Source organism: Trachurus japonicus, chromosome 12 (assembly GCF_045865225.1).
Source record: "Trachurus japonicus isolate A0001 chromosome 12, Traja_1.0".
Lineage (NCBI taxonomy): Eukaryota > Metazoa > Chordata > Actinopteri > Carangiformes > Carangidae > Trachurus > Trachurus japonicus.
The window spans coordinates 17,641,283-17,667,863 of NC_140918.1; the positions used below are offsets into that span (position 1 = coordinate 17,641,283).

At 41.2% G+C, this 26,581-nt stretch overlaps 1 protein-coding gene across 1 annotated transcript in view; it reads right to left on the reverse strand.

The window, feature by feature from the left end:
- The window catches only part of trabd2a (TraB domain containing 2A), a 59,010-nt gene extending 33,047 nt beyond the window's left edge, over window positions 1-25,963 (reverse strand). The window contains exons 1-2 of the mRNA XM_085793643.1: window positions 25,393-25,963; window positions 23,376-23,936 (exon numbers count right to left, since the gene is read on the reverse strand). Of these exons, the coding sequence (XP_085649769.1) occupies window positions 23,376-23,936; window positions 25,393-25,497 (666 nt within the window). The 5' untranslated portion in view covers window positions 25,498-25,963. The remainder of the gene's footprint in view (window positions 1-23,375; window positions 23,937-25,392) is intronic.
- Window positions 25,964-26,581: the final 618 nt, after the last annotated feature.

Sequence of the window (26,581 nt, forward strand, 5' to 3'; positions counted from 1 at the left end):
TCTAAAAAAAATGTATAAAATAACTTTTCTTGCTGGTTGCTGCTCTGTACCGTTGCCATTGTTGTGAAGCATGCACACAATGCATTGCACTGCGTATACGTACATGCAGAAGAAGTTTCTAATCGCATTATCGGGCGTTTTAGTCCAGTCCAGTTTTTCAAGTGTCATGTAAATGTGTGAATCCAGTGTGAAGTGAAAAACTTTTAAACATAAAGATGGGCTCCTGTACGGTAAAGCATGTGGCCAACTGAAGTCACTCTGATTGAAGGTACTGGCCCTGGGTTTGGAGAGTGTTTCAGTCGGTTAATTTCCAATTCAATTTTATTAGGATACTAAAGAGGAGCATGTGCGTCTATTCCCTGTGTGTGTGTGTGTGTGCCTGACTTGTGTGCAAAAGATTTGAGCAAAGACAGCACGCCTCTGAGTTTGAACAAGTGTTTCAAAAGTAGCTTGTCCCCACTGTTGACAAACTGCGCTCAGATAGAGGTGCAGTTTCTTTCCTCTTACACACACACACACACACACACACAGGATTTGCAGCCAATTCAATGAGCCTTGGCCATGTCCCAAGTACAAATGAAGACTTCCAACAGTTCCTCTGTTTCCTCCTGACTCTGTGATGTTATCAGAGTAATATAACTCTCCCTCTCTCCCTCTCTCTCTCGCCTGTTTGCTCACTCGCACACTGTCATACACCGAGAGGAGAACACCAGAAATTTCTACCAGAAATTAGCAAAGAAAGAACTCAAATAAGAAAGAAAGAAAGAAAGAAAGAAAGAAAGAAAGAAAGAAAGAAAGAAAGAAAGAAAGAAAGAAAGACTCTTGGCACTGATGTTATCAGTGCAATCTTAGAGGAAGAGAGCGCAAGCAGAGATGAAGGCGGACAGAAATAGACAGAGATATGGATTGCATGTAACTTATGAGTGATGTTATCAGTGAAATGTTAGCCGGAGCAGTCAGCCCTAAAACAAGACCTATCAGGAGTTCAGCGGCACGGCCACGGCTTTTACAGAGGAGTGACTCTGACACTATAATCCAACATTTTTGACCGACACCTGGTAATTTGACCACACTGGAAGTTTAGGAAGTAACCTCTCTGTTATTTCATAACACAGAGACAAGATGAGGTTATGTTTTCATATAAGTAGCAGACAGACACAGCTTTTATAAACAACCACACATTAATAATTTCATAAGTCATTTTATTCTATCTTTCTACACTTTGCTTGTGGTAGATGAGTGCATATAGTGAACACATGCATACACCTTACAGTGATGAAGTTTCCAAAGTGATATTTTTAGTGTTGGAAATTTCAGATTTTTGCCCAAAAATTACAAACAAATAATGTATTTTTGATAGATATTTATAGATTTATGGCCATGTCAACAGTAGCTAATGGGTAATGTGTTTGCAAAAAACTGACAGTTTCATTCAGCAGGTATTCACTGACAGTACCCACTCACACACATGCACGCATACACGCACACTCATCTGCGCACATAAATCTTTCACCACTGCACAAGTGAGCTTTCACTTTCTGGCTGGAAGCCCACCATTTAAACACACACACACACACACACACACACAGAGAGACACAGACACACACACACACACACCTGTCAGTTTGAGTTATCTGTATTGTTTCTACACTCCGTCCCTCCTCCTCTACCTCCTTCTCTTCCCCTTGTCTCCCTTTTTTCCACCCTCCATTCTCTCCTTCCACCTCCTCCCCAGCACATTTCACTCTTTCTTTCCTCTTACTCTTTTCTTTCCTCCCATTCCCCTCTCCTCCTCCATTCATCCTGCCATCATTTCATCCCTCCCTTTGATCCTGTACATTCCCTCCCTCCCTCTCCTCCTATCCCTCCTTCCATCCATCTCTCCCTCCTTTCCTCCTTTCCTTCCTTTGATCCTACACATCCCCTCTATCAGCCAGGTCTTTTAAGATTTGACCCCTGCATTCCACAGGTCACTAATGACCTCCTCGCTGCGTGTGTGTTTTCGTGCATGGAAGTGTGTGTGTACACCTGTGCAAGATTAGGAGGTTTCTCTGTGTGTTTGTACCTACGTATGTATGTGTCTGTCCTTGTATGTGTGTCAGTGTGTGTGTGTTTATAAATGCCTCATCATCGTGGATTACTGCAGCCTCTGCAGAGCTGAAAGCAGACCTTTAGCTTTATTAATTTTCCAATATGAGACAAAAAGAAAGGAAATGTGAGGCTGAGATTTCCAACACCAGAGAGACAGAGAATGAAGAGTGTCAAAGAGAAGACAGAGAAATAGAAAGATGATTTCTTCACCAAGCCACACAGTGAAAAATGTCCAGGCTCTATCTTTGTAAAAATAATGACCAGAAATTGAAAGGAAAAAGACATCCTCCAGAATGACTATACTATTCCTTTCCATCTTGGACATTTCAATGCATGAATCTTGACGCGAACAACTCTCCTCAGCCAGACAGTAGAGTGTATGTGTGTGCGTGCACAGAAAGTTTCTCTCTTTTCAAAAAGTGTGCAAAAATACTTTGAATTGAACTTTAAAAAGAAAACTCAATCAAAATCTTTTTTTTTTTCTAAAAGTGTCATATACGAAGCTTCAACCACTGTGTGTTGACATCTTTAACAAACCTGGCTGTGTGAGGAACTATTTCAACTCTCACAACTGTTAAATGCTTTTTATGTGTCAAAAAAATATTTTGCTATGTGTCCAGAGCTAATGTCTGTGCACATTCATCTGTCTGCACAAAAAAAATCCATTTGTAGACACTAACGCTTATCTGTAACTTTACTTTTTGCTTCTGCAAGGGGACATGAGGGTCACCATGCAGTTACTGAGGCGTGAGGCTCCACGTCCACGTGCGTAAAACACGGACACTCCACTCAGCTGTTACTCTACAAGGCAAGCTGTAAAACAAACATGGATGTTGAGTTTGAAGACAGTTTAGGTGAGACAGTGTGCTGCCTTCACAACAGACTTTGATTCATAGTTTGCACATGCAGAGCACGCGTCCTCAGAGTAGGGTATGAATGACTGCAGTACCCTTATTTGTCCGTGTGACTGAGACCTTACTTTAACCGCAGCTAATTAACATTTCTAAGCATTAAAATAACATTTAATAAATGGCTTATATCACGCTATAAAGTGCCTCTAAGTAGATATAGGGACATGTTTAAGTGTCTATTAATGTGCAGTGTTGACATTAATAAACGTGCTTGTATCTGCTTACAGCCACACTGTAGTGGAGACTGTTTACAAAATCAACCTTAGGTCCACGTAGCTCACCCAGACGGCCGACACACAAACCACATTTCTATGAAGCGGTGAATACAGTTCTCTCTCTCTTTCTCTCTGTGTGTTCTCTGTTACTCTCTCTCTCTCTTTATCTATGTCCAAAACCTCTCTCTCTCTCTCTCTCCTCCTCCTCCTCCTCCTCCTTTCCCTCACCCTCACTCTCGCCCTGTAAAAACATTCTTGCGGGGTGCATTTACCTTGGTGCCCGGACGCAGCCAAATATTTAGGCTGTCACTGGGAATCAGCCTCAAACCAAATGGCTGAAAGTGTGTGTGTGTGTGTGTGTGTGTGTGTGTGTGTGTGTGTGTGTGTGTGTCTGTGTGTGTGTGTGCCTGTGTGTCTGTGTGAGTGAGTGTGGGCGCATCGGGGATTGTGGTGATTGAAATGTCAACTTCTCAAACCTCCCACCCTATCCTGCTTCACTACTCCCTGAAGAACAAGCTGTACGTGACTCCCTACCAACCAGGCCTTTAATAAAAGAGACACACACATGCCAACAGGTTTCTTTCACACACTGTCACGATAAAACACTGGATGACGCTGAATGAAATGACAAAGAAACAAAGGCTCAGTCAGTGTCGGCGATTAGCCAATTAATTGACTGACAGGAAATTAAACTGCAGACAGTTGTGATGAATGAATTAATCATCCAGCAAAACAAAACATTAAAAACTCTCACTCTGAGCCAAACAACACAACATTTTAATTTTGAAAATACCTGTAAACACACACACACATGGTGGCATCAGTCATCATGCACACTGACATTGTTTGTGAGAGTTGGAAAACATGGACATCCACTGTCCACACACCTTTCCTGCCTGTTTTTGTCTGTCACAGACTCACTTACACACACAAACCCCCACAGAGCGGCCGACCAGCCAGCCAGCCAGCCAGCCACTCCATCAGTCCATCAGTCCCGCTAAGAAACAACACGTGGGTCTTGAAAACCCCAGCGAGCCACAAGGAAAACAGCCATCAATCTCTAGGACTGTCTGTTGACTGAAGGAGCACTGTTAATCTTCAGGACAGAGCAAGTCAAGAACAACACTGCAGAGCTGTTTCATGCCGAGAGTCAAAGCAATGCAGCTGTGAGCACTTAGTATAGATACACACACACACTGACCGTCCAGGTAGTCACACTGTGCGTGTATGTGTGTTATTATCATGCAGGGAAATATAAGTAAATTAAATCAAGAGTGAACGGCGCACGCAAAAAGTAAAGGCGGTGGAAACCAGACTCAGCTTTAAAGATTCATCATCACCAGAAAACTGGTTTTACTGTCACTTACTAACTGGATACTGCATTTCTCATTGTTCGGTGTGTGTATCTTAAGTTCAGCACGTAGTATCTTAGTATTTATATATAGTATTTTAGGTTTGTGGCATCACACACACTTCCACAGACACACAAGGATTCATCCCTCAGCTGTCACTGCCAGGTAATAGAACTGAATTACTTGCTTATTACTTAAACTCTGTGGGAGGGCTTCATATTTCTGGGCAGACACACACACACACACACACACACACCCACGCATACATTTAGCTTCTGCTCCAACGTTCGACAGTTTGACCTCACCAAGACTCTAAAGGTCACTAATGGACTTCCTCCACAGATCCAGTTCTGAGGTCACATAAATATCATTGTTGAAGCTTCGTCGTTTTAGAAATTGTGAAGGGATGTGAATGACACAACCGAAGACAAATCTGTCATTCAAACTTTACCTGCTCCGTCATGCACGTGAGTGGCAAGAATTTATTATGATATTGTAAATACTTTTGTTGTGACTGCATACCACATCAATAAGCAGCCAATACTATTGGGCTAATTCAATGTATTTAGGGTAACTTAAATACTTTCGCCCTCTTTCCTCTAATGAAATTTTATTAGAGCCACTGAAAAAGATGTAGGGCAAAGTAATGATTTGGCAAGGGAACTATTTCCTTTTATTCAGAGTTGTATTTATTTGTATATGTAGAATTTGAATGTTATATATAGCACAATGGTGTATCTTATGGGTGTTATACTCAGATTTGGTTGAGTGAAGCAACTGTGGATGATCAAAACAACTTTTATTGGACTTGCACATCAAAACAGTTTTAGTTAGTGTTTTCCTCTTAAATCTTTAAGTTAATTTTTATGACATAACAACTTTTTCTCTCAAAAATTCATTGACCTGATAATCAGTTCGTGGCTGTTTAATGTTGAAAGAAAAGAGAAAAATATTTGCTGTAATTGTTCAATTCAATTCCAATTCAGTTTGGAAACACCTACATGCGACATATACTAAGAGGTTGTGTCTCAAAATACAAGTCCTGCATACAGTAAATGTCATGTCAGTGTTTAAGCATATTGTCTTACTTTATTATTGCCCCATAAAACGTTTTGCTAAGTGTGTCTTCTCTGTACGTAATTAAATTTTATTAGGTTAATGCAGTTTGGGGAGTTTATGAAATGAATTATAAAATGAAGACGCTCCGCAGGTATTAGTGATGTTTTCCCTGAAATGAAAATCACCGGAAAACATTTTGTTGCTCTCCAATGAAAATCATGTCATTTTAGAAAAATAAGAGGTTTTAAACTTCTCTGACAACTTGAGGGGCAAAATGTTTTTCTCATGTGTTGAGAAAACTGTCTGAAACTGACTTGTTAGATTTTAGATGTTACTATTACTCACAGTGTTGAACCCAAACAGCTCCTTCAAAAACTCAAAGAGAGACAGATCAGAGACAGTAAATCTCCCACTGCACAGGATGATGGGTACAATTTTGTTAAGACAACGTTCTCAGCATCGGACAACAAAAACAGCAGGCAGGAGGGCCAGAAATAAATCTCCAACTTTTGACTCGGCAGAAGTCAGATAGGGAGACAGCAGGAATCAAAAACTGTTTACAACTATCAGCAATTCCCTTAAGCCACTGGCCCAGGCTCAGAACCAAAGTACCACTGGCAAACCAAACTGAAGACACCACACATACACGCCATCACGTTCACATTAATGTGAATATCAACATTTCTCCGTCAGCTTGATTCAATTCCCTTGTTCTGAGCAAAAAACGCAACCACCTTTAACACCATCAACATTGCACACACTAAATCTCTCTCAGGCATACAAACACTAACACAGAGAATACGTTTATGTAATGGAAAATAGGACCCGGTGTCCAAACCATTCATGAAATCTATCTGTTTATTGTGGTGAAAGACTGATCAATAGAGGAGACAAAGGGACTGAGAGAGATAAACAGAAAACAATATTTGAAGACCAACAGTGGGGGGAAAGAGAGAACCAGGCCTGCAGGGGAAAGAAAAGAAGAGACAAAGTAATATGATGGAGAGACACAGAGAGGGAAGGAGATAGCGGGAAGGGAGCGGTGGTTGTTGTGCAGACGTCTGCCTCGACCCACAGCCTCACAACCACAAACTTCTAAACAGCCAATGAAATATGTAAAACATTCAAACATGCTTAATGTGTTGGGAGTTCAGTTTTCCGGAAAATGTCTCCTTGCATTCAGGATAACGGCGCGCACATAAACATGCTCCTGTCATGTGAGGTTACGACCAAAATAACAACTGTCAAAGCTCCACAATGGACACAAGAGGCACTAAAAAACTTTTCACAGAGCAATTTTAGACCAAGTTTAGATGAGGGGAAGAAGGGCTGTGGGCAAAGAGACGCACTGAAAGATGTGTGTGGACAGAGAGCAGTGGTTGGTGTCTGATTTTAGATCCTAATTTGGGGATTGAGCCACTAAGTATTGTTAAAGGGATAGTTCATCCAAAATTGAAATTTCACTCATTATCTACTCCCCTACTACCCTCATGTCGGCTGGGAGAAGTTTCAGAGTTATCCGTGGCTTCTCTGAGTAACAGGGGGTCTCGGCGTAGCAGTGCATGTCCATATAACGGTTGCAAATGGATACCAACTGTCTTCGTGACAAAAAGACACACAAAAAAACATCCAAATACCTCCATGCTGCTCGTCCGTCTTGTATTCAAGCTTGTTTGTAGCGGAAGCTCCTCTTCCTGGTTCGTCAAATTTGGACGAACCAGGGTCCGTCCTCTTCCCAGTTCGTCCAAATTTGACGAACTTCTCCCAGCCCTTAGTCGACATGAGGGTGAGTAGATAATGAGTGAAATTTCAATTTTGGGTGAACTATCCCTTTAAGAATCAAACCGTTTCAAATGTGTCTCTTCAGTGTGATGTGCTCTGTAACATTGACCTCACCTTAGTATGAACAAAGGTGAAAAACGGTAAGCATCAAAGTTGCTTGTTGCTTGGCTGAAACCCCCAATATTTTCAATTTACAATGATATAAAACAGTAACTCGTAAACTATTAAACATTAATGTTGTTGTTCAACCTCTGGGAACCTTGAATCTGAATCTGTAAAAATGAATGACAATCGATGTATTGGCATATTTGTTGAGATACTTCAGATTGGACCTCAGTCCCACTATGTGATCCGTACAGAGCCCTGACCCTGGCAGAGCGGCACAGTTATCATATCCAGAAGGGTTTCCAAAATAATGAAAGTAACACCAAGGTTGTGAAAACCTTTGTGACGGGACCACAACACGGAGAGGCCAGACACAGAGATTGAGTGAAACAGAGTGGTGAAATGAGCTGGGAGTCCAAACAGCAGCGGGGCTGTTAAACTCTCATAGGTTTTATGATTTCAGCTACTGCTGGCAGACAAACACCCACAACACCAAGTGTTTGGGTGGAAACGACCCTGAAAACTTTCGCCCACAGTGTGGAACTGAATGTAGAAGGAATCTGATCACATGTTTATACCTTATGTGTTGGTTGGATGTGTTGACACTTAAACAAAGGCTTGGATATCATAACTTACATAGACCATTGTGTACTCTTGATTATGCTTAAAGGGACAACGAGGAGTTTCTATTTGGTTATAAAAAAGTCTCACGGATGTGGATGAATCTACGCTACCCACACTTGTTAATGGCATTTTCAATAAATATATCGTTTTGTCTCTATCGTTATTTTGTTATTTTAATTAGTGGTGGAAATGCTGGGCGAGCCGACCAGCGTTTCCTTACCTTCGGTTTCGCGGACGCTGCCCGGTGGGTCATGGGAATAACGCCGCCGAATCGCCGTTTATGGTCGGAACTACGACGGTATCTGATCGTCTTCAAACCTCTGACTTTCATTGTTGATGAATGAAAACATTCTTGGCAAGACATCCGCCGTGCGTCGGTCCAAGAATTTCACCGTGTGCGCGGAGGCTCATGGTAAATGTAGTATGAAAACATTTCGCTTTCCAAAAGTCCTCGTTGTCCCTTTAAGCTTGATCAGCATCACTTTTTTAAAAGAACAGTGGATAATACTAATGTGACGTATTTGCAGCTTAACATGTCCAGCCTTCAGTGACTGAGGTGATGAATCTTGATGCTTTCTATTATGGTTTCTTATATGGTTCAAATTGTCAGTAAATTATCAGATGTCAACTGACAGATGCCTGATATTTGAAACCAACAATGGTGTTGCTATGGTTTTAACCACTTTTAGTTAAATATATGTATTTATACAGTAGAGGCTAGAAAGAAAAATGTAAAAAGTGATCATTATTTCCCCTAAAGAGACATAGTGAGCGCCACACACTAAAACACAACCACACACCATGGGTTTCTCTCTCTCTCTCTCTCTGTCTCTCCTTTACGGATGCAAAACAAGTTAGAGCAGCGGACCATCACATTTCCAGTTGTGTTCAGACCAATATCTGTCAGTCATCCAAGAAGCAACAACTATTAATCAAAATGAAAAGTGTTTCCCTGAAAAGATCTTATCTAGACACTATACAACGGGAGGCTGTTAGAGCTGGCAGCACTGTGTTCACCCTTGTTTTCCTTTTTTTTTAAACTTGCTGCAGGGAAAGTGTGCAGACCACAAGACATAAAATTCCCAACGTTATATCAACTGCTGTCCTGCAGAGCGGCAAACACTGGCAACATTTCTGATCTCAGTAAAGTAAATACAAAAGTTCAAACAATTTCCCAAGACTTTGGTAGCCTACTTTGGTAGCCTGTCATTCACTAAAAACTGCCCTTTATGTAGAAAACCAATTTTTCATCAACAGTGCCTTGCTGAAATGTGGTGATAGGGAGTGGTTGGAGACAACACACCTCCTGGATATTCTCACAATATTCTCGTTAAATTTGTTATTTCTTAAGTTGCCTACTGGATTTCATTAAATCAAAACATGGTAACCACCCTGCTAACAGGAAGTGAGCTAACTTGGAAGCTTATTAGCTTAGCTTATGTTGCTAATATTCAGTCACTGTGGTGCAATAAATTTAGTTTAACTTAGCTTTTACTTGAACAGAGGAGGTTAGGTAACAGCAAACAAGCTACGCTAGCTTCCTCTGGTTTCGCTATGTCAAAATGCTCAGCTTGAGTGAATTGATTTTTGACATTTTATTCTGTTTTAATGCTGTTGTTCAAGACAACTTGCAACTCAGAAAAAAATAGCTGTGTAAATTAATTGAACAGCATCAAGAATGGAACTGTAACAAAAGTTATTTGTCAATGTTTTCACGCATTTTCATCTACTTTCAAAATAAGCATAAATTATCAATCAATCAATCAATCAATCAATTTGTTTATTTCGGGCATGTCAATTTAAATAATCATCATCACACTTCATCTTAGTTCAAATAATACAATACACATGGCCGAAAGGGAAAGCGGGAGAAGCAAAAGCTTATCTAGTCCCGCCCCCATTACCCACAGAATAAAATCTTTTTCATAATCAGATCATATCATAATCTTTTTCTTTTGTTTTTACTTTTTTACATTTTGATATAACATTCAAAATTCTTTAAATTGCTACTGCATATAGGCCTACCTATAGTTCTTGTTCAGTAATCAGCCAAAGAATGCCAAATTTCTTTCACACATCCTTCTCCTCAACGCTATGACATTGGAAGTCGGAAATCTCCAAGTTGGCGTTCTGATTATTCTGTTACTTCCAAGTTGTCTTAAACGCAGCATAAATCCAGTTATTTTACAGGTCAATACACTGTCCCACAGATGTACATCCACCTCTGCTATGGTAAACTACATTTTGTCTTTAAGCCAGATTGTATCTGATGATAACAACCTGCCATCACTGAGACAGTGTGAACACAAGCTTGACAAGTTTAAGACAAGCAATGACTCGGACACTGAGGAGTGTCAGAGAGAAACTTTGCAGAGTTGCTTGAAAAACATCACCCAGATGAAGGAAATTCCTGCTGATGTTTGAGTGCTGTCTGAGTCTTGGTCAGGTCAGAAACATCTGTGGAGAACAGCAAAGTCTCACAGAATCCCTCCTGTGTGACGCTCACCTGACAAATTCCTCTAAAATCATCAAAAATCTGGTCTGGAGCCAGAGAGACAAGTGGAATTATGGCCAGGTAACTAGAAAACTATATGTTCCTTGTAACTTCAACTATTAATAGTAGCCGAATGCCACTTTATAATTCTACATTACGTACTATGATTTTAAATTATAATTCAGTTTTGTTTGTTCCTTTGAACAACTGAGTGAAGCCAAACTGTCTCAGAATGTGAAAAGGGAGTATAATTCTCTCTCTGTGCAAACACAAGGTCATCTCAGAGGAAATAGAGAGAAAAAGGAATGCTTTCTGAGGGTTGAATTTACAATGAAAAAAAATGAATCAATTCAACCCCATATTACAACGTGGCTGCTGCACAAAACCATCTCACAGAGTTCCAGGTGACAGTAAGAGAGCTTGTGGACAGTTTTGGCCTTGCGTTGCTCGGCTGCAGTCCAGCCGGGTTTGGCTCGTGTCTACAGGTGGTGGAGGAGCTGGATTTAATCCAGACCAGCCACAGACCTGCCGAGTAAAGGGAAAGCACAAGCACACCGGGAGCGATTCATAAGATTTCATGTCAGGTAGTGAGAAGTTGGTACAAACCCTGGTTTTAAAAAGCATTTTTGTGTTTTATTTCTTGAAATTTGGAACATTTTGTTGAAGGATCCTGATTGTGAAAAGTCAACACAGAGCACATGAGTTTCTTTTTTCTGTAATTGCCTTACCGTGCGTTCACACCAAACGCGATGGACGCGATGCCATCGCCCATAACGCGAGCATCGCGTCGCTTGACATATTTGTCACATTTTTCACCATCGCTTCATCGCTTCATCGCTTCATCGCGCTATGATGCAACCCACCTCCCGCTATTTTCTTTCTCTCCTCAACCATGGCTGAGAAATAATAATAAATATAAATACATATGAAATATTCACAAGGAGGAAGCTGTAGGTCCTCTGACCCTCTGCAGGCATTATCTTTTTTTATTACGACCGCGGTAAAAGTACGACGTCGTGTCATAAAGCTCCGGGAAACGGCCATGGATGTATATTATTGATCTGGGGAAAACACACACAGCCCCTGGGTTGTTTTTTTTTTTTTTTACACAGCCACAGGTTCTCTGGAGGAGAGTCTGGTGAGCGAGTACAGCCACAGTGATCTTCTCCACCATGTTTTGAAATGTGTGTCTGCAGCTGTGTCGGTGACGTGGTTGAATATCAACACTGATTGGATGTCGCGGCACAGCGTCACGCGATGTCGCTTGAAAAGTTCAAATTTTTCAACTTCAAGCGATGGACGCGATGATGCGATGGCCGCGATGGGCGCGTCATCGCTTCATCGCGTCGCTCGTATCGCCCGAAACGCGCCGCCCGACGCGCCATCGCGCGTCATCGCGCCATTTACATTGACTTTTAATGGAAAGTTGTGGCGTTCATCGCGTCCATCGCGTTTGGTGTGAACGCACCGTTAGTTTGATACAACGGTGTCTTGCATTAGTTTCAGGTGAGTGATTTTCAATTTTAGGATTTCAAAGTTGATCATAGATAGGTAGGTGAAATGAGTTTTGGTGGTTTTATGCTGTGCTGCATGCTTGCTCTGAGGCCAGTGTACCTGAGTTTAAACAATTAGATAAGTCGTCTGCGGACAAAGGCATTAGGCTTTTGACCTCTGACGTGTATCCGCATGTTAAGAGGACCGTTATTCCCTTCTTATCTGATAGCTACGTATCAACCCAGATCAAACTAGAGACACCTAAATTTGCTGTTACTAGAAAATCTAATCTAAATCTAGAAATGCCTTTTGCACTCCATTATGTTGATGGAAATTAAGCTGCACAACTATGTGTTGTGCTGTCAAAGTACTGCTACTGCTGTAAACTGACAAATGCGGTATCAGATCATGTGGCAAATGCAAAAAGTTTCATTACCAATGACCAATAAACACATTTTCAGCCTAAATATGTATATATTCTGTATAATTTATAGGAAAAATTAATGATGGAATTTATGACTGCGCTCTAAATTTCACATTAAAACAGCCTCTGTGAGTTGTGCCCTCTGGGTAATGAAACCCCACACAAGGTTTTTTGAATGAAGATTTGACCAAAATCTCCAGTGTTTCCAACAGAAGACATCTGCCAACCTGTCAACTAACAAAATAAATGTAATCACTGTCTTCCCCGAAAAGGAGTGTGTCTGTCTGTGTATGTGTGTGTGGCATTACTTAATTTTTATCACTCAGATGCTAATTCAGTGCTGACTGGTCGTAGCTTAGTAATAACGATGACCCAACCTGAAAAACCTTAACTTGCACAACAATAGAGAGAATGATGGGCAGCAAACAAATTAAAATGAGTATTATAATGACTTTAACTGCTGTTACGTCTAACCTACATTAGCTTTAGAGAATGGGAAGGCCAGGCTGTTAGGTGAGTGTTAACTACATTTGTAGATGCTGGGCTTTTCTTACTTAAATGAAGGTGGAGGCACACTGCAAGACAAGCAGAATCAAAACTGTGTTTTCAGTGGTTCTCCGCGAGCTGTTTGTCCTCGGTGACGTTTCACAATCAGATGCTGGAACAGCAAACGGAAAACTGACTGCTAAAATAAGCGGTGGCAAAGATATCTGTTATTCCATCTGTAATTACAGTGAGAGTTATTTTTATTTGTCTCATTTTAGTTATTAAACATTAATCCTTGGAGGAGATCAACTCATTCATTTATTAATTCTAATTAACTGTGTTTAACTTAAGTGGCTCAGCTGGACAACTAAAGCATTGCTAGTGTTTTGTGTTATCAGAAACAGAAACAAAGTATTTTTACCCACTGAGCATACAAGAATAACACAGAGGAAACAGATTATATATAATAAAGAAAAATCTGCACAGATTTTAGAGCAAAAATGTATTATTTTCTCTATTTAAAGCAGAAGTAAGGGGAATGTTTGTGTTAATATAAGTCTTAAATAGTTATATCTTCCGACAGCAATCACTCATATAGAGTGTTTGGTCCCAAACACAGGTCTGTCAGTCACTCTGCTCTGCTGTAAGCCGAGGAGAAAACTTTCCTTGTATCCTACAACCTTTATCCAATGAGGAGAGAGAACGGCATAAAGGGGCGGTCCTCTCTGTGTGTGCAGCCATTCAGCCAAGGGATGCGCGTGAATGTGGTAACGTAGGGACGAGGGCGGGGACTCCTAACTCCATCGGCTGACAAGAAGTTAGCCAAAACGACCGGATCGCTTACTTCTGCTTTAACATTAACAATAAAATATTGTATTAACCAGGATTATGTATAAATTGTCCCTGAGGGCACCTTGAACAGTGAGGATGCCAATGCCAGAAGGGTATTTTATTTACTGCAAAGTGGCTATAAAGACCTCAATATGTAGGTTTTCATGTCGCTTTGAAAGTGCATACAAATCATGGTGATGAGCATAACGTAACAGGTCATTCAGATTATTTTTAAGCATCAAACATTCGTATGACTGCACAGCAGCAACCGGGCTAAGGGGGCTCCTGAGCCTGCACAAGTTTTTGTGACCTGGTGTTAAGTCAGAGAGACAAGCTATTAAATCCCTATTTGAGCTGCAGAAGCCGGCATTACACAACCAGGAAAAGCCTGCGGCAGTCTCCAGAAGTCAGACGCTCTTCTGCTGGAGTCTATTACTGTATATACTTTCAAGGATCTAAGCTCTTTTTTTTCTCTTGGCACACAGTTGGCACCATCCAGCGGCATCTGATCCACTTTCAATCAAATGTAGCTGAAAAGCTAAATGAAGCAAATGGGTGAATTTGCAAAGGATAAAATAAAAAAAAGGTAATTTGTAAAATTATTTGACCTTGATGCTTAAAAACTTTGTAGTGTTGAGTCACAAAAAAATGTGCATATGCTTAAGGGAAAAGAAAGCACTGCATTGACTTAAGAAAGCTATTAGCTACTAGGTTTGGAAAGGGGTCAGTGTCAATGGAACCTGCATTTATCATCCACATAATGAACACTTAAAACGTTATGTGATGATTGTGAATTTTTAAGTGGCTAAAATTATCATACCAAACCCTGAAGGTTATGAGAGTGAATCTAAGAATCGGTATCACCTGTGTGGACTAAAATAAAAAAAAGGGGGAGATCATGAAGCCAGTATTCTTCATCACATGAAAAGCAAATCTTTCTCTAAACTTTGGACTCATCAGTAGAACTGTCATCAGTCTATACACAGTCAATACAGCCAACAAATCAGGCTGATGACCTCGAGGGCGTCTTCAGCCCAGTAGCTTTTCTTTATCATGACTTGTTGACAGACTTCACGCTTCAGTTTTTATCTATAAAGCTTTTGGGGGGAGAGGGGGTTTTTGAAAATGAGACAAGCTCTGAATCTTTGTCCCTGGTGTCATGTAACCGTGCAGATGGACAGATAATGTGTGAGGAAATGCCAGACATCTAATATGGGACTGTTTGGTCAACAGTGGGGAGGAAATGAAGCACCTCAGTGCCACATGAAACCAGGAACTCAAAGGAGGCTGTGAAGACATGTTGGAAATCCAACCATCCAACTGTACGTGCACATACGCACGCATACAAATGCTCATTCATACACAAACATGAACTTTTGCAACACAATCATTCATGCTACATAAAGACGCAAACAATAATAAACACATACAGGCAATTATATGAACAAATACACACTGGACAAATAGACTCTACACTGGAATGTAGCATGGAAATTGTACTGCCTTTGATCAAAGGAGAGCAAAGTCAAATTATAAATTGCAAACTATTTGAAGATGAAAATCAAATCAACAACTTATGAACCAAATAACACAAATCACAAGTGAAAATAAATACGCAGCTGCACTGCAAAACACGAGCTGCGTAACAGGAGCATTTATCTTATGGTGAAGCATAGGAAGGCCGTTCAAGCATATGTCAAGATATTTCACTTTAATCCATCTTTCCGCACAAACATCTACTTTCTCTGGTTTTAAGGAATGATACCATCTCACATTATGACATTTACTTGGAGCAACTCTTTCATCAGTTATTAAAAAAAAAAAAGTCCCCATAATTTATCATTTGTCGAAATAACAAATGAATATTCTTTAAGCTGAGACAATCATCTGGCAGAGCATTAAAGCTGCACTTGAAATACCTTAATGAGCTTAATAAATGGGAGTAATAGGTTATGATTTATTACTGTTCTTGTCTCTTTTTTTTTGGCGGCGTCTGCCCATGTGAGCGCACACATATACATTTCATCACTCCGGGCCATTCTGCTCTGGTGATCATTGATTCAATGGACCGGATAGTTATGGTTCTTTCCACTGGGACAAATGAGATTTAATCAGATTTGCTGCCTGTGTGTTGCTGTGTAATACTGTCATCATGCCAGCATATGCTCTCTCTCTCTCTCTCTCTCTCTTTCACACACACACACACACACACACACACACACATAATCTATTATATGCAGCAACTTCCCCTTCAAAACATTTTTTTCAAGGATAGATAGTTTCAGAAATACACTTACTCGCTTCCATGACGAGACTTAGATGAAAAGTTTGATAACACTGTTAATCCACACAAAAAAGTGTAAGAATGTCAATATGTGGTTTTACATGGTTGTGGAGATGTGGGGTGGGGTGGGGGGCCGGGAGATACAGTGACTACAGGAAGTTGCTCGACCCAGAAATAGTCCTGCACATAACCTTCTTTAACACGTGTTTTTAGCGTGTATTTTATGCAGATAGTCACATATGATTAAACAAACAAGATATACGTATGTGTGGGTGTTGCTAGGCTAGCTCTTCCCATCTGTTTCTGGCCTTTATGCTATGCTAAGTGGCACAGCTCCCGTTTTATTATACAGACATTGGAGACTTTCCCAAAATGTTGAACTATTCCTTTAAGAATTGGCCTACGACAAAAGCTCATTTTCCCTACTCAGTGCACACGTGCACATGCAGACACACACACATGCACATATCTTCATCATCATTATCATCATCATTCTTATTTGGGGTAGAGACAGAGTTTCCTCTGCGGGCAAGCTCTGGAAATCAGTTCGACCATAGCGTTTGCCCATGCCTGGCTGGAAAATAAGGCCGGCCATTGTACTGTCTGCAATGTGTAGCTTCACTATTTATAGAATTTACATAACCAACGCACTTAACAGTCATTACGATCATGACAACACAGGGTGTGGGAGTTTTGAGATGCTCACACTTTGTGACAGCGTCTGTCCTGTCCAATGAGCTGTGATGCGGAGTGAGCCGCCTGTTCGTATGTGACCTCTTCGATCTGAAACATGGAAGCAGACGTTTTCCCACAAATCTGCTGATTCAAAAACAAACTCTTTTTTCTTGCTGTAATTGAGAACAGACCTCATTCCGTGTACGCAAGGAGCTTTTCTTGACCCACAGGTCAAGATGATCTGTTCAGAAAATCTGTATCCAAACCCTGCAATCCCAAATCCTCAAAGCAGTTTGTATGTACAGTAAGGAGATGTAAGCTGGAAACAAAAGCTTGGATATGAGCCTGATGTGCTCGTTACATCCACATTTAAGGAAGAGCATTTCTTGGAAATGGAAATGTCTATATTGCCGACAGACAGGAAGACATGATAATTGGGTTAAAATCACTAAAGCTATTGAGCCTGATTCATGCTCAGTTTCACATTGGGCAGAAGTTATGTTTGGTTTTGGTTAGTGAAATAAGTTTCTCATATTTTACGCTTCTCCTCGCTACATTAAAAGAGAATAGAGAGATGAGAATTGGAAATGTTACAAGGACTGAAGCGCTCCATCAAATGAGAAAACTGGTGCTGTCAAACGATTCAAATTTTTAATCGCCATTAATCCCTTTGGTGGCTCTGATGTTGTTGCCTCCACAGTAGGGCTGGGCAATTAATGGTGATTTAGATTTTGGCTCAAACTGATCTCAAATCTTCGAGGAATCAAGGAAAAACTATTATTTTGTAAAAAAAATTCTCATCTGTGTGTGAACGGTGGTATTTAAAAATCAGTGCGAGTGAAGATGGCAAAGGGAGAGCAGTAGGACAAGTTCTCTAATGTGTGAACACAAGGAGCAAAAACATGCAAGGTTCTCCGTAACATTATAAGATGATGCACCGCATGTGTTTTTCTGCCCACCGCAACTGAATTATCGGTCAATTAAAAACAAGAAACATACGTTCCTTTCCTTGAAGCGGCAGCTCTATGTTGCGCACAACAACAACATCCTTCTACAAATGCATGATCATTTGTGTGGCGTGTGTCAGTTAATTCACAAAAGCGAAACAAATATTGCTGCTGGTTCATAAAACGTGCAGTAGCCTCCCAACCCCCACAACCTCCCAACCCATGCATTCAATGCGATCCTACATCCATTCCATTATTTAAGCAGAAGTAAGGGGAATGTCTGTGTTAATATAAGTCTTAAATAGTTATATCTTCCAACAGCAATCACTTACATAGAGTGATTGGTCTGAAACACGGGTCTGTCAGTCACTCTGCTCTGCTGTAAGCCGAGGAGAAAACTTTCCTTGTATCCTACAACCTTTATCCAATGAGGAGAGAGAACGGCATAAAGGGGCGGTCCTCTCTGTGTGTGCAGCCAAGGGATGCGCGTGAATGTGATGACGTAGGGACGAGGGCGGGGACAGGACAGGAAGTTAGCCAAAACGACCGGATCGCTTACTTCTGCTTTAATCGGCCTGCAATGTGTAGTGATCCACTTTGCTATGGCAACTGTTAGCTTGACACTCTTCTGTTTATCTATACTTCTCACGATTAACCATGGAAGTTTGTTTTAAAAAAAAAAATGCTATTAACGTGTGATGAAATTAATTAAATGCATCTGCATTAATTAAACAACGTGATAAAAACGTGTTAGCTTTGACAGTCCTAGAGAAAACTAAGCTTTTCTTTTGGGTTATAAAGGTGAGCATTGTTTTGGATTTCACTGGGCCTTTCCCCGTGAAACCCTACAGATCCAGAGCCCTGTAGCCACTCGGTTCAAGCGAAAAGCAAAAACTGGAGTTACAAGGTTGTCAAACACAGGTAACGTCACGGTACCTCTAATGGAGACTGAGTCACGCCTCTCTTTCTTAATGGCTCTTCTACTGATCTCAGTCTGCATCTCAACTCTCCTGGTTCCAGTCCGTCCTGGTCATGAATGAACCAAATGGGCTCCAAAACATTCCTTCCCTGTTCTCATAGACGTACACTGAGGCCTGCATTCATCACCTCTCCATGCACCATTACTCCCAGTGATGGGAGGAAAGAAACAACACTTTCATTAGCAGGTCTGCTCCACTGAGGTGTGGAGTGTCCCGTGGGCTTCCAACAACAGTGACAGAGAAAACCGGCCTTCATTCGGCTATTGTTGTCCTCAACAAGTTCACTTAGTGTAATGGGCAAGGCTGAGCCCACTCTTCAAAAGATGAGGGGCACCATACTAGAATAAGAGCAGCCATGCTTAGCCAGATTAGAGATCTGCGTAAAGAAAGTATAATTCATTGTGGTTTGAAAAATAATGAGCTCAACAGGCTTAATTTATAGTGGAAGGCACAACATTCCTTTTCATTTTAAAAAGAAAGATGCATTTATCCATATGATAGGGAATTCAACACAGCCAGACAAGCACAAACTAATCATGACCAAGTGACACTACAACAAAGAAAGACTCAAAAAGTCTGAGGTGCCAATACGCTCGGGCCAAAGTGCTTGTTGGACGTTAAACAGTGTCTGACACCTTTCTGATATTGGAACTGGTGTTCCTGGCAATTTCTATGTGACTTTCCGATGTGGACAATCTGACAAATGTGACCACAACACACAAGCGCAGTGAAGTGTGCACTGTTGTCCCCATATTTAAACAATTATCTTGTCTTGCACGTATCTACGACAGCCAGATTGTTCCAACTTCGAACGTGGCTGCTAAGGATAAGTACAAACACTTTTGCCTTCTGATGTGGTCAGTTCACATGTGCTATGAATGAACTAAATTATTTGTTTCAAAAATACACTGACCTCTAAAAATTTGACCATGAAAACTTGCCATCATTCCTGGAGCCAGGTTTTCACCATAATAGGATTTTGAGTTAAAAAAAAAAACTGTCCAGTGAGAATCAATTGACCCTGGAAGGTGAAGGCTGGAGCATTCACTTGAAATGCGGAGTGGTTTAGATAATGCTTCACTGAAATTAATAATGTCCTGGCCAAGAGAGCAGGGGAAAGTGTGATTAACCCTCTCTTGAACTTAACTGAAAACAATCTAACCTGTTTGCAGTAGATGTGAAATGAAGCATCATTACCAGAGCTTCTCTCACCTCAAGTTTCTTCAGAGCTCGTTTCAGTACAATACAATAATGGCCACATTGATTTCCCACCAAGGAAATCAGACACAAATACCAGAGACAGAGCAGCAAATGGTGCATCCAACCATCCATCCATTCATCCAGGGTCGACAATGTCGTACATCAACTCTGACTTGAAATCTTGCTTAAAATCTGAACCAAGCAGGTACGGTGTCAACAAGTGTGTCCTCTAAACAAAGGCATGAGGACAGAAATGTTCACTACTTCAAATAAATATCATATTTTCCCCTTTGCCTTCCTTTACGGTCAGCTCCATGCCAAACTCAAATGGCCAGTGAAAACATTACAAAGACTATTACAGACCGTAAATACTTTTCTCTAGCTGTGGCCTGATTAAACAAAGCTTTCAGTCAAGAATGGCGGCCGAGGCGGCAGCATTGTTTCACCAGGAGTGTATCTCACTCATCACGCTCTATCTGGACATCTTACAGTTGAGTTGAGCTAAAAGCTTTTAAATGGAATTGCCCTTTTCAACTACAAGGGAAAACTGTGAGTGAATAAAAAAAAATGTTTACCGAAGTATTAAGCAGGCTGCTTCAAGCCGACAGGGTTAAGGCGTCCATCAAGCTGCTGTTGATTAGATTGAAACTGAGTGTGGAAATTATGGAGTGCCAAGCCGTGCGCTGTGTTGGTGCAGTGTCAGGGTAGAGGTTGTTTCTGGGACACTAGAATTCATTGTTGAGACTCCTGGAGGCTTTGTGGATTTAATTCAGCGAAGGCTGTGATGATGGGAGGGATTCAGTCTTTATAGCCCTGTTGACAAACCCAATTTCAGCCACCCACTGTCTTTCTCTGACATCTATAACAACAAATCCCTGTATCGAAAGGAGAAAATAAGTTGTTTGTCAGTGCCCGCTGAGGACAGACAAATGTGATGGTTGATCGCTGATGATCTGCCACCTCTTCCAGACTAATAAAACAAAACAAATACTGATGCAATCCCTGATCTCTAATGCCAAAATCAGACACATCGAACAAAGGACGATGCCAGATGTCAGGGAAAAAAAGGTCAGCCAGGACTGTCTGGTCATTTCTGGTGATGCCATTCACATCTAAATTGCAAACTGAATTGAAATAACATAGAGAATAGTTACATCTGCCAGAGTATAAAAGAAAGGGAAAAGGGAAAAAAATGTTTTACTTTGTCTTCTTATCTAAGTCATAGTAAACACTCCTAGTGATTGTTAGTTCTCATTCATACTGCACGTGTTTATCAAAAACTAAACATGGCCATGGGAAATTGATTTCCATGTAATTGTTTATCCAAACAAGTGACAAAAATCATGTAATATTATGCTGTATGATCGCTGACATGCCCCATTCTTCCTCTACAGCTCAAGTGAATGCCAATAAAGCGCTGCTGGGTGGTTCAGGCAGAGACTTTTAGTCTGAGAGGCCAACAAGGCCTTCTTTAAAATAACAGCATTTTAAGCTTCTGGGTGTTAGGGTAAATGGTCAAGTGTAATCCCCTTAGCTCCCGACCAGCATTAGTAGAAATTCCTTGGCAATACGCAACATGATTTCATAGTGACTGCTGCCTTTGAGAGATGTTTGTAATACTGAACAGGTCACACGGGGCACAGACAGACAGACAGACAGGCAGACAAGGGGACTTAAGTGCGCTGGTTTGAGGAACAAGGTTCCCTTTTTTTCTGGTGATTTCAGACTTGAGTCATTAGGATCCATTTTTCTTTAATAACAAAGGACATGGTGGAGCACGGCTGAGTGTTTGTACAGCTGATTAACACCACACCTTTCTCCGTTCGACTGAGCTATGGGAAAAATGAGAAAACTACACGCCTCTGTTGTCAAAAAAATTAACAAATCTGAATCATACATCTGGTTTTTGTCATTTGTATTACACATCTGAGTCTCTTGAGCTGAAATATTTAAGGAGACGTGAGACCTCTTCCACTGAGCTGATTTGACACGAGTTTATTAACAGACCTAAAAAGTTTGAAGGGTAAAACTCAACAGTTGTGTCACGTAGCAATACATCATATGATATCCATAGCACACATTGGCTGCACCACACAATAACTACGATATGCCAATCTGCAGAATAAATACAGAGTTTGTATTTCAGACTTGTACCAATCCACTCATAGTTTTTCCTCCCAAATGTATAATGCATTAACCCCTCCATGTGGAGGTGATTAAGATTTGTAAACTGACGTGAGGTTACAGTTATACATTATTAACTATGTAGACAATCATCAAGATTCTTTATATATTTATGTTCATTTTAGTTATGGCTTAAAAGTTTAGAAAAATTCAACATTTCAGTTCTTCTACCATAATGGCAAACACACCATCATGCTCAACCTGTCTAATGCACAGAGTTCTGCTGTATTACGGAGGTTGGGTACAGTCTAGACACAGACCAGTGGCAGCTGCTGCTCTTTCAAAGAGGGGAAGCTCATTTTCGGCCTACATCATAAAAAATCCCCCACCTCCCACCTCATCCAGATCTATCCTACATTAACAAAACTATATTAAACTCGAACAAAGAAATGTAAGAATTATGTTAAACTGAAACAAGGAAATTCTATAATTGTGTTTTATTTACAGTGTGTGATATGATGTGGAAAAGGGCTATATCACCAAGCAAACACCAAGAAATGAGCTGCAGTTTGTCTCGTGACTTCACTTGCAAATCTGCAATGGGACTGAACTTGAAATGCTACAGTGCCAGTGTATGTTTCAAAATAGCTGTCAATCAAAAGGGGATTCAGCCTTTAGTTTAGACAGATCCTCCAATCATCATGCAGAAACCCAGCGTTCAGGCCAGCCCACTGCTCCATTCAATCCCAGAGACGAGTGTTCGTGGGAGGGACAAAATCGCAGCAGTTATCCAATGACCGTCTAGTTTCACTGCAGTGAAAAAGTTATTATAGTTTATAGTTGATGTTAACTAAGATTTTATAACAAAATGTATCACATTACCACTCATTTGCAAGAAGAAAATGTTATTTAAATAATGTCTGGTTTCACAATAAAGACCTATCACTGCTTTGACATAAAGTAGAAGTAATTGTGAAGAACGTGCAGGAGGTGTCCAGATGATTCTGCAGTAGCTGCATTTAGTATCTGGTCTCCACACCAAATGGGACACAACAAGAATTTGTTCTACTGTAATGTGGATTGCACAGCTGGCTGAAATCTGACTCACTTAATAAAGTCAGTGTCATCTCTCAAATGAAACCAGTAAAGATGCCTCTGAACCACTGGCATAAGTAAACAATGTGAAATAAAATAGATGTGTGTGCTGATGCAATAATGCAACCCCCAAACAATCACAAACAAACACAGCCTAAACGAACACAGACCGGAGTACTGTTCAGCGCAGTTTCAAACTCACCTGGGAGAAGTTGAGACCATTAAGAGGATGGCACTGTTCCTCCACCTTCTCGACAGCTCCTGTCTTCTTCCTCATCCTCTCCGCCTCCTGGGCCAGGTACAGGTCCAGCACCGGCACCCCTCGCGTCTTTATATCTGCTTCAGTCAACGAGTTCACCATCAGCATCACCCAAACCGGCCGCTTCCTCTCCCAGTTCCCAGCGATTGCATTGAAGAGGTAGTCTGCGTAGAGTCCCTTCCCTCTCTGATCCGGCGTCATCCATGAAGGCATCATAAGTTTCACATACTCAAGGTGTCTTTTAAGTCTCCGATAGATATCTCTGGGCAGGACGTCCTGCAGGTTTTCACCCTGAGGGAGCAGCTGACAGCTGGTCAGGGCTGAAATGGTGTAAGGGTCCGTCAGGTCCAGCTCAAAGTAAACGATGTTGCTCTCCTGGAAGGCCTGCTTGGAGTTTTCAGGAATGAAGTCCCAAACGCGTGTGTAGGGAACATGGATTGTACCGTAGAAATATGAGGGAGGGTCCCGTTTGATTGTCCACAAGAAGGAATTCAGGTCAGTTTGCTGGGGGATAAGATAAAAAAAAATATTGACATTATTTTCATCATATTATAACACATTCATCATATTGATTGAGTTTCTGATTAAATTATTGCTTCTGATAACTCCACAGATGTCAGAAAATAAAAAGGCCTGTTACAAGTTTACACGGATCAGGGTGTTGCAGTTTTGCATTTTTATATAATTAGTTTTAGGCCCATGAAGGGTGAAAACTGAAAACATTCGAGAGTCTGGAACCAGTGAATGTGTGCCATATTTAAGGATCAAAATGACCCACACAGTGAATATGTGCGGGTCAGAAACATGTGGAATGCACATGGAGAAATGGAGTAAAAAAAATAAAAAATAAAAACTGAAAATGGCACATTTACAGAAAAGGGGGAATTAACTATCATCAGTGTTACGCCAGTAGACAAAACCTGGGTCGTAACAATCAATTAGAGGTTTCTTTCTGACATTTAGTGTAAATGTAAGGTGACACTGGGCCTGTCTGGCACCAACCAGCAAAACCACCACTTTGTCTGCAAGAGGTTGTTTAGTAGACAACCCACTAACAGACTGATAATGACTTATTAACAGGCCACTTAGGACCCAAGTGTCAAACAAACAATACACATGTCAGAGTTGCCCAGAATGTTTTGCCCTCCTGCTCCTGTTGCACCTGAACTGAAATGGTCTGCGAGCGTTTAAATAACACGACTGTCAAGTCTATGAAATCAAATAACCAAAGTTAGGCTGAAGGGTTATCAATAAAGGGGAAGTTACAAATGTCATTCATTTCTAACTAACGGTTCATCTTGATCTGACAGCTTTGTCTCTAATACACACCTGAGTGGATGTTGTGTAAGGACTTGCACAAGGCCAATACACAAAAATGGTGTACATGCAATTGATTGATAGTCAATATATTAGCAATTTTGGTATTTGATCAAGCCAATGCCATTTATCATGAATGACTTAAGTGAATTCCCTACTTTTAACGTTATTGATGATCATAACATGATTATCAATTACATACAATTCTGTTATGTCAAGCTGTCTAAGAGGACATAATGGGACCTTGTGATGGGTCACTGAGACATCAAATATTTTCATTTATTTAGAACAAAAAAAAGGGCTAATAGATTCATGATCAACCAATCAATTAATCCAATGTAGTCATTAGTTACAGAGCTACAAAAAAGAACAAAGAAAATCAATGATTTCCTCCATAGACATCAATACGTATATAATTCAAACTCGATCAATATATCCTAATCCCACCAAATACATTTGGATTTCAATGTAAGTGGAAGCCTGGATGGCCCTTGACTGCTCCTTTTAAACTTTATGAACTACTACAAAATAAAAGATGATGTGACTACTTTGGGATGCCGAGATAAAAACTTTCAAGATACTATCACAACATGTAGGCTAAGACTTTGAATTACTCATTCATTCTGGTGTCATGACAACTTACTTTCTTGTTCAACTCGCAGTTGGCGGAGTCCTTCAGCCTCCACTGGTCTGCTCGGACCAGCAGCAACAGACAGGACTGAATGAATGCGCCCAAAGTGCCCCGCATCGTAGCTCTCTCCAGAAGCGTGCACGGCGAGTCTGCGTCTTCGCTTCACAAACCAAACGTGTTCCCCTCCGCTCCGCTCCGCTCCGCACCGCACCGACTATTCCCCGGACGAAGCGCTACTTCCACGGCCCCTCGGGCTCCATGCGGTCGCGTAAAATGAGCTGACAAGTATCCGACAAACCGCCGGGCTTGGGGGTCATGCTGGCTCTAGCCTGGACATGGACGCGGTGCTGCTGTGTGTGTTTTTTTTTTTTTCACGTGTGTCTGAGGGAGGGAGAGGTGGTCATTTGGAGTTTACACGGGGGGTCAGATCGTGCTCTCACTAATAGTTGGTCACGCACCGCTCTGTCCACACCTCCCTCTCTGCATCGCCTCCGTCCAGATGTCCTGCAAAGTTTGAGCACAGTTTATCCAAAAGTTTGAATCAACAGGTCCGTGACGCGTAAACGCACCTAAAATCAAACGAGTGTTTGTTTTTGTTTTTTTTACCGCTTAGTCACTAAGAATTAGCCTTGAGTGGGTTGAACAAACGAGTTGCGCTTCTCACATCAAAGTCTTTAAACTTATCTGCACACTGCTCTGTCTGTCCACCAGCTCCTCACTGTTTGTATCTGCAACTCTGCAACTCTCTCTCTCTCTCTCTCTCTCTCTCTCTCTCTCTCTCTCTCTCTCTCTCTCTCTCTCTCTCTCTGGCGTGTGTGTGAGTGTGTGTTTCTGTGTGAGCATTTCTGTCAGGCAACTCCACTCTACCTACCCCCATAGGTTGCCTCCATAGCCCTCCCTCCACCCCCCCCTCTTTCTCTCTCTCTCTCTCTCTCTCTCTCTCTCTCTCACACACACACACACACACACACACACACACACACACACACACAGTAATGTGATTAAACAACACCCCTCCCGCAATGTGTAAAGTCCCCATTCATGTCAATACACCGAAGGTGCAGATGACCACAGATCATTAAGATCCACACAACCTAATGTAAATCACCAACATCTGATCAACACCGATCCATATTATTGATAGGTGTAATCAAGTATCACCCTGACTTTATTTCTAGTTCCAGACTGATGGGTTCTCTTG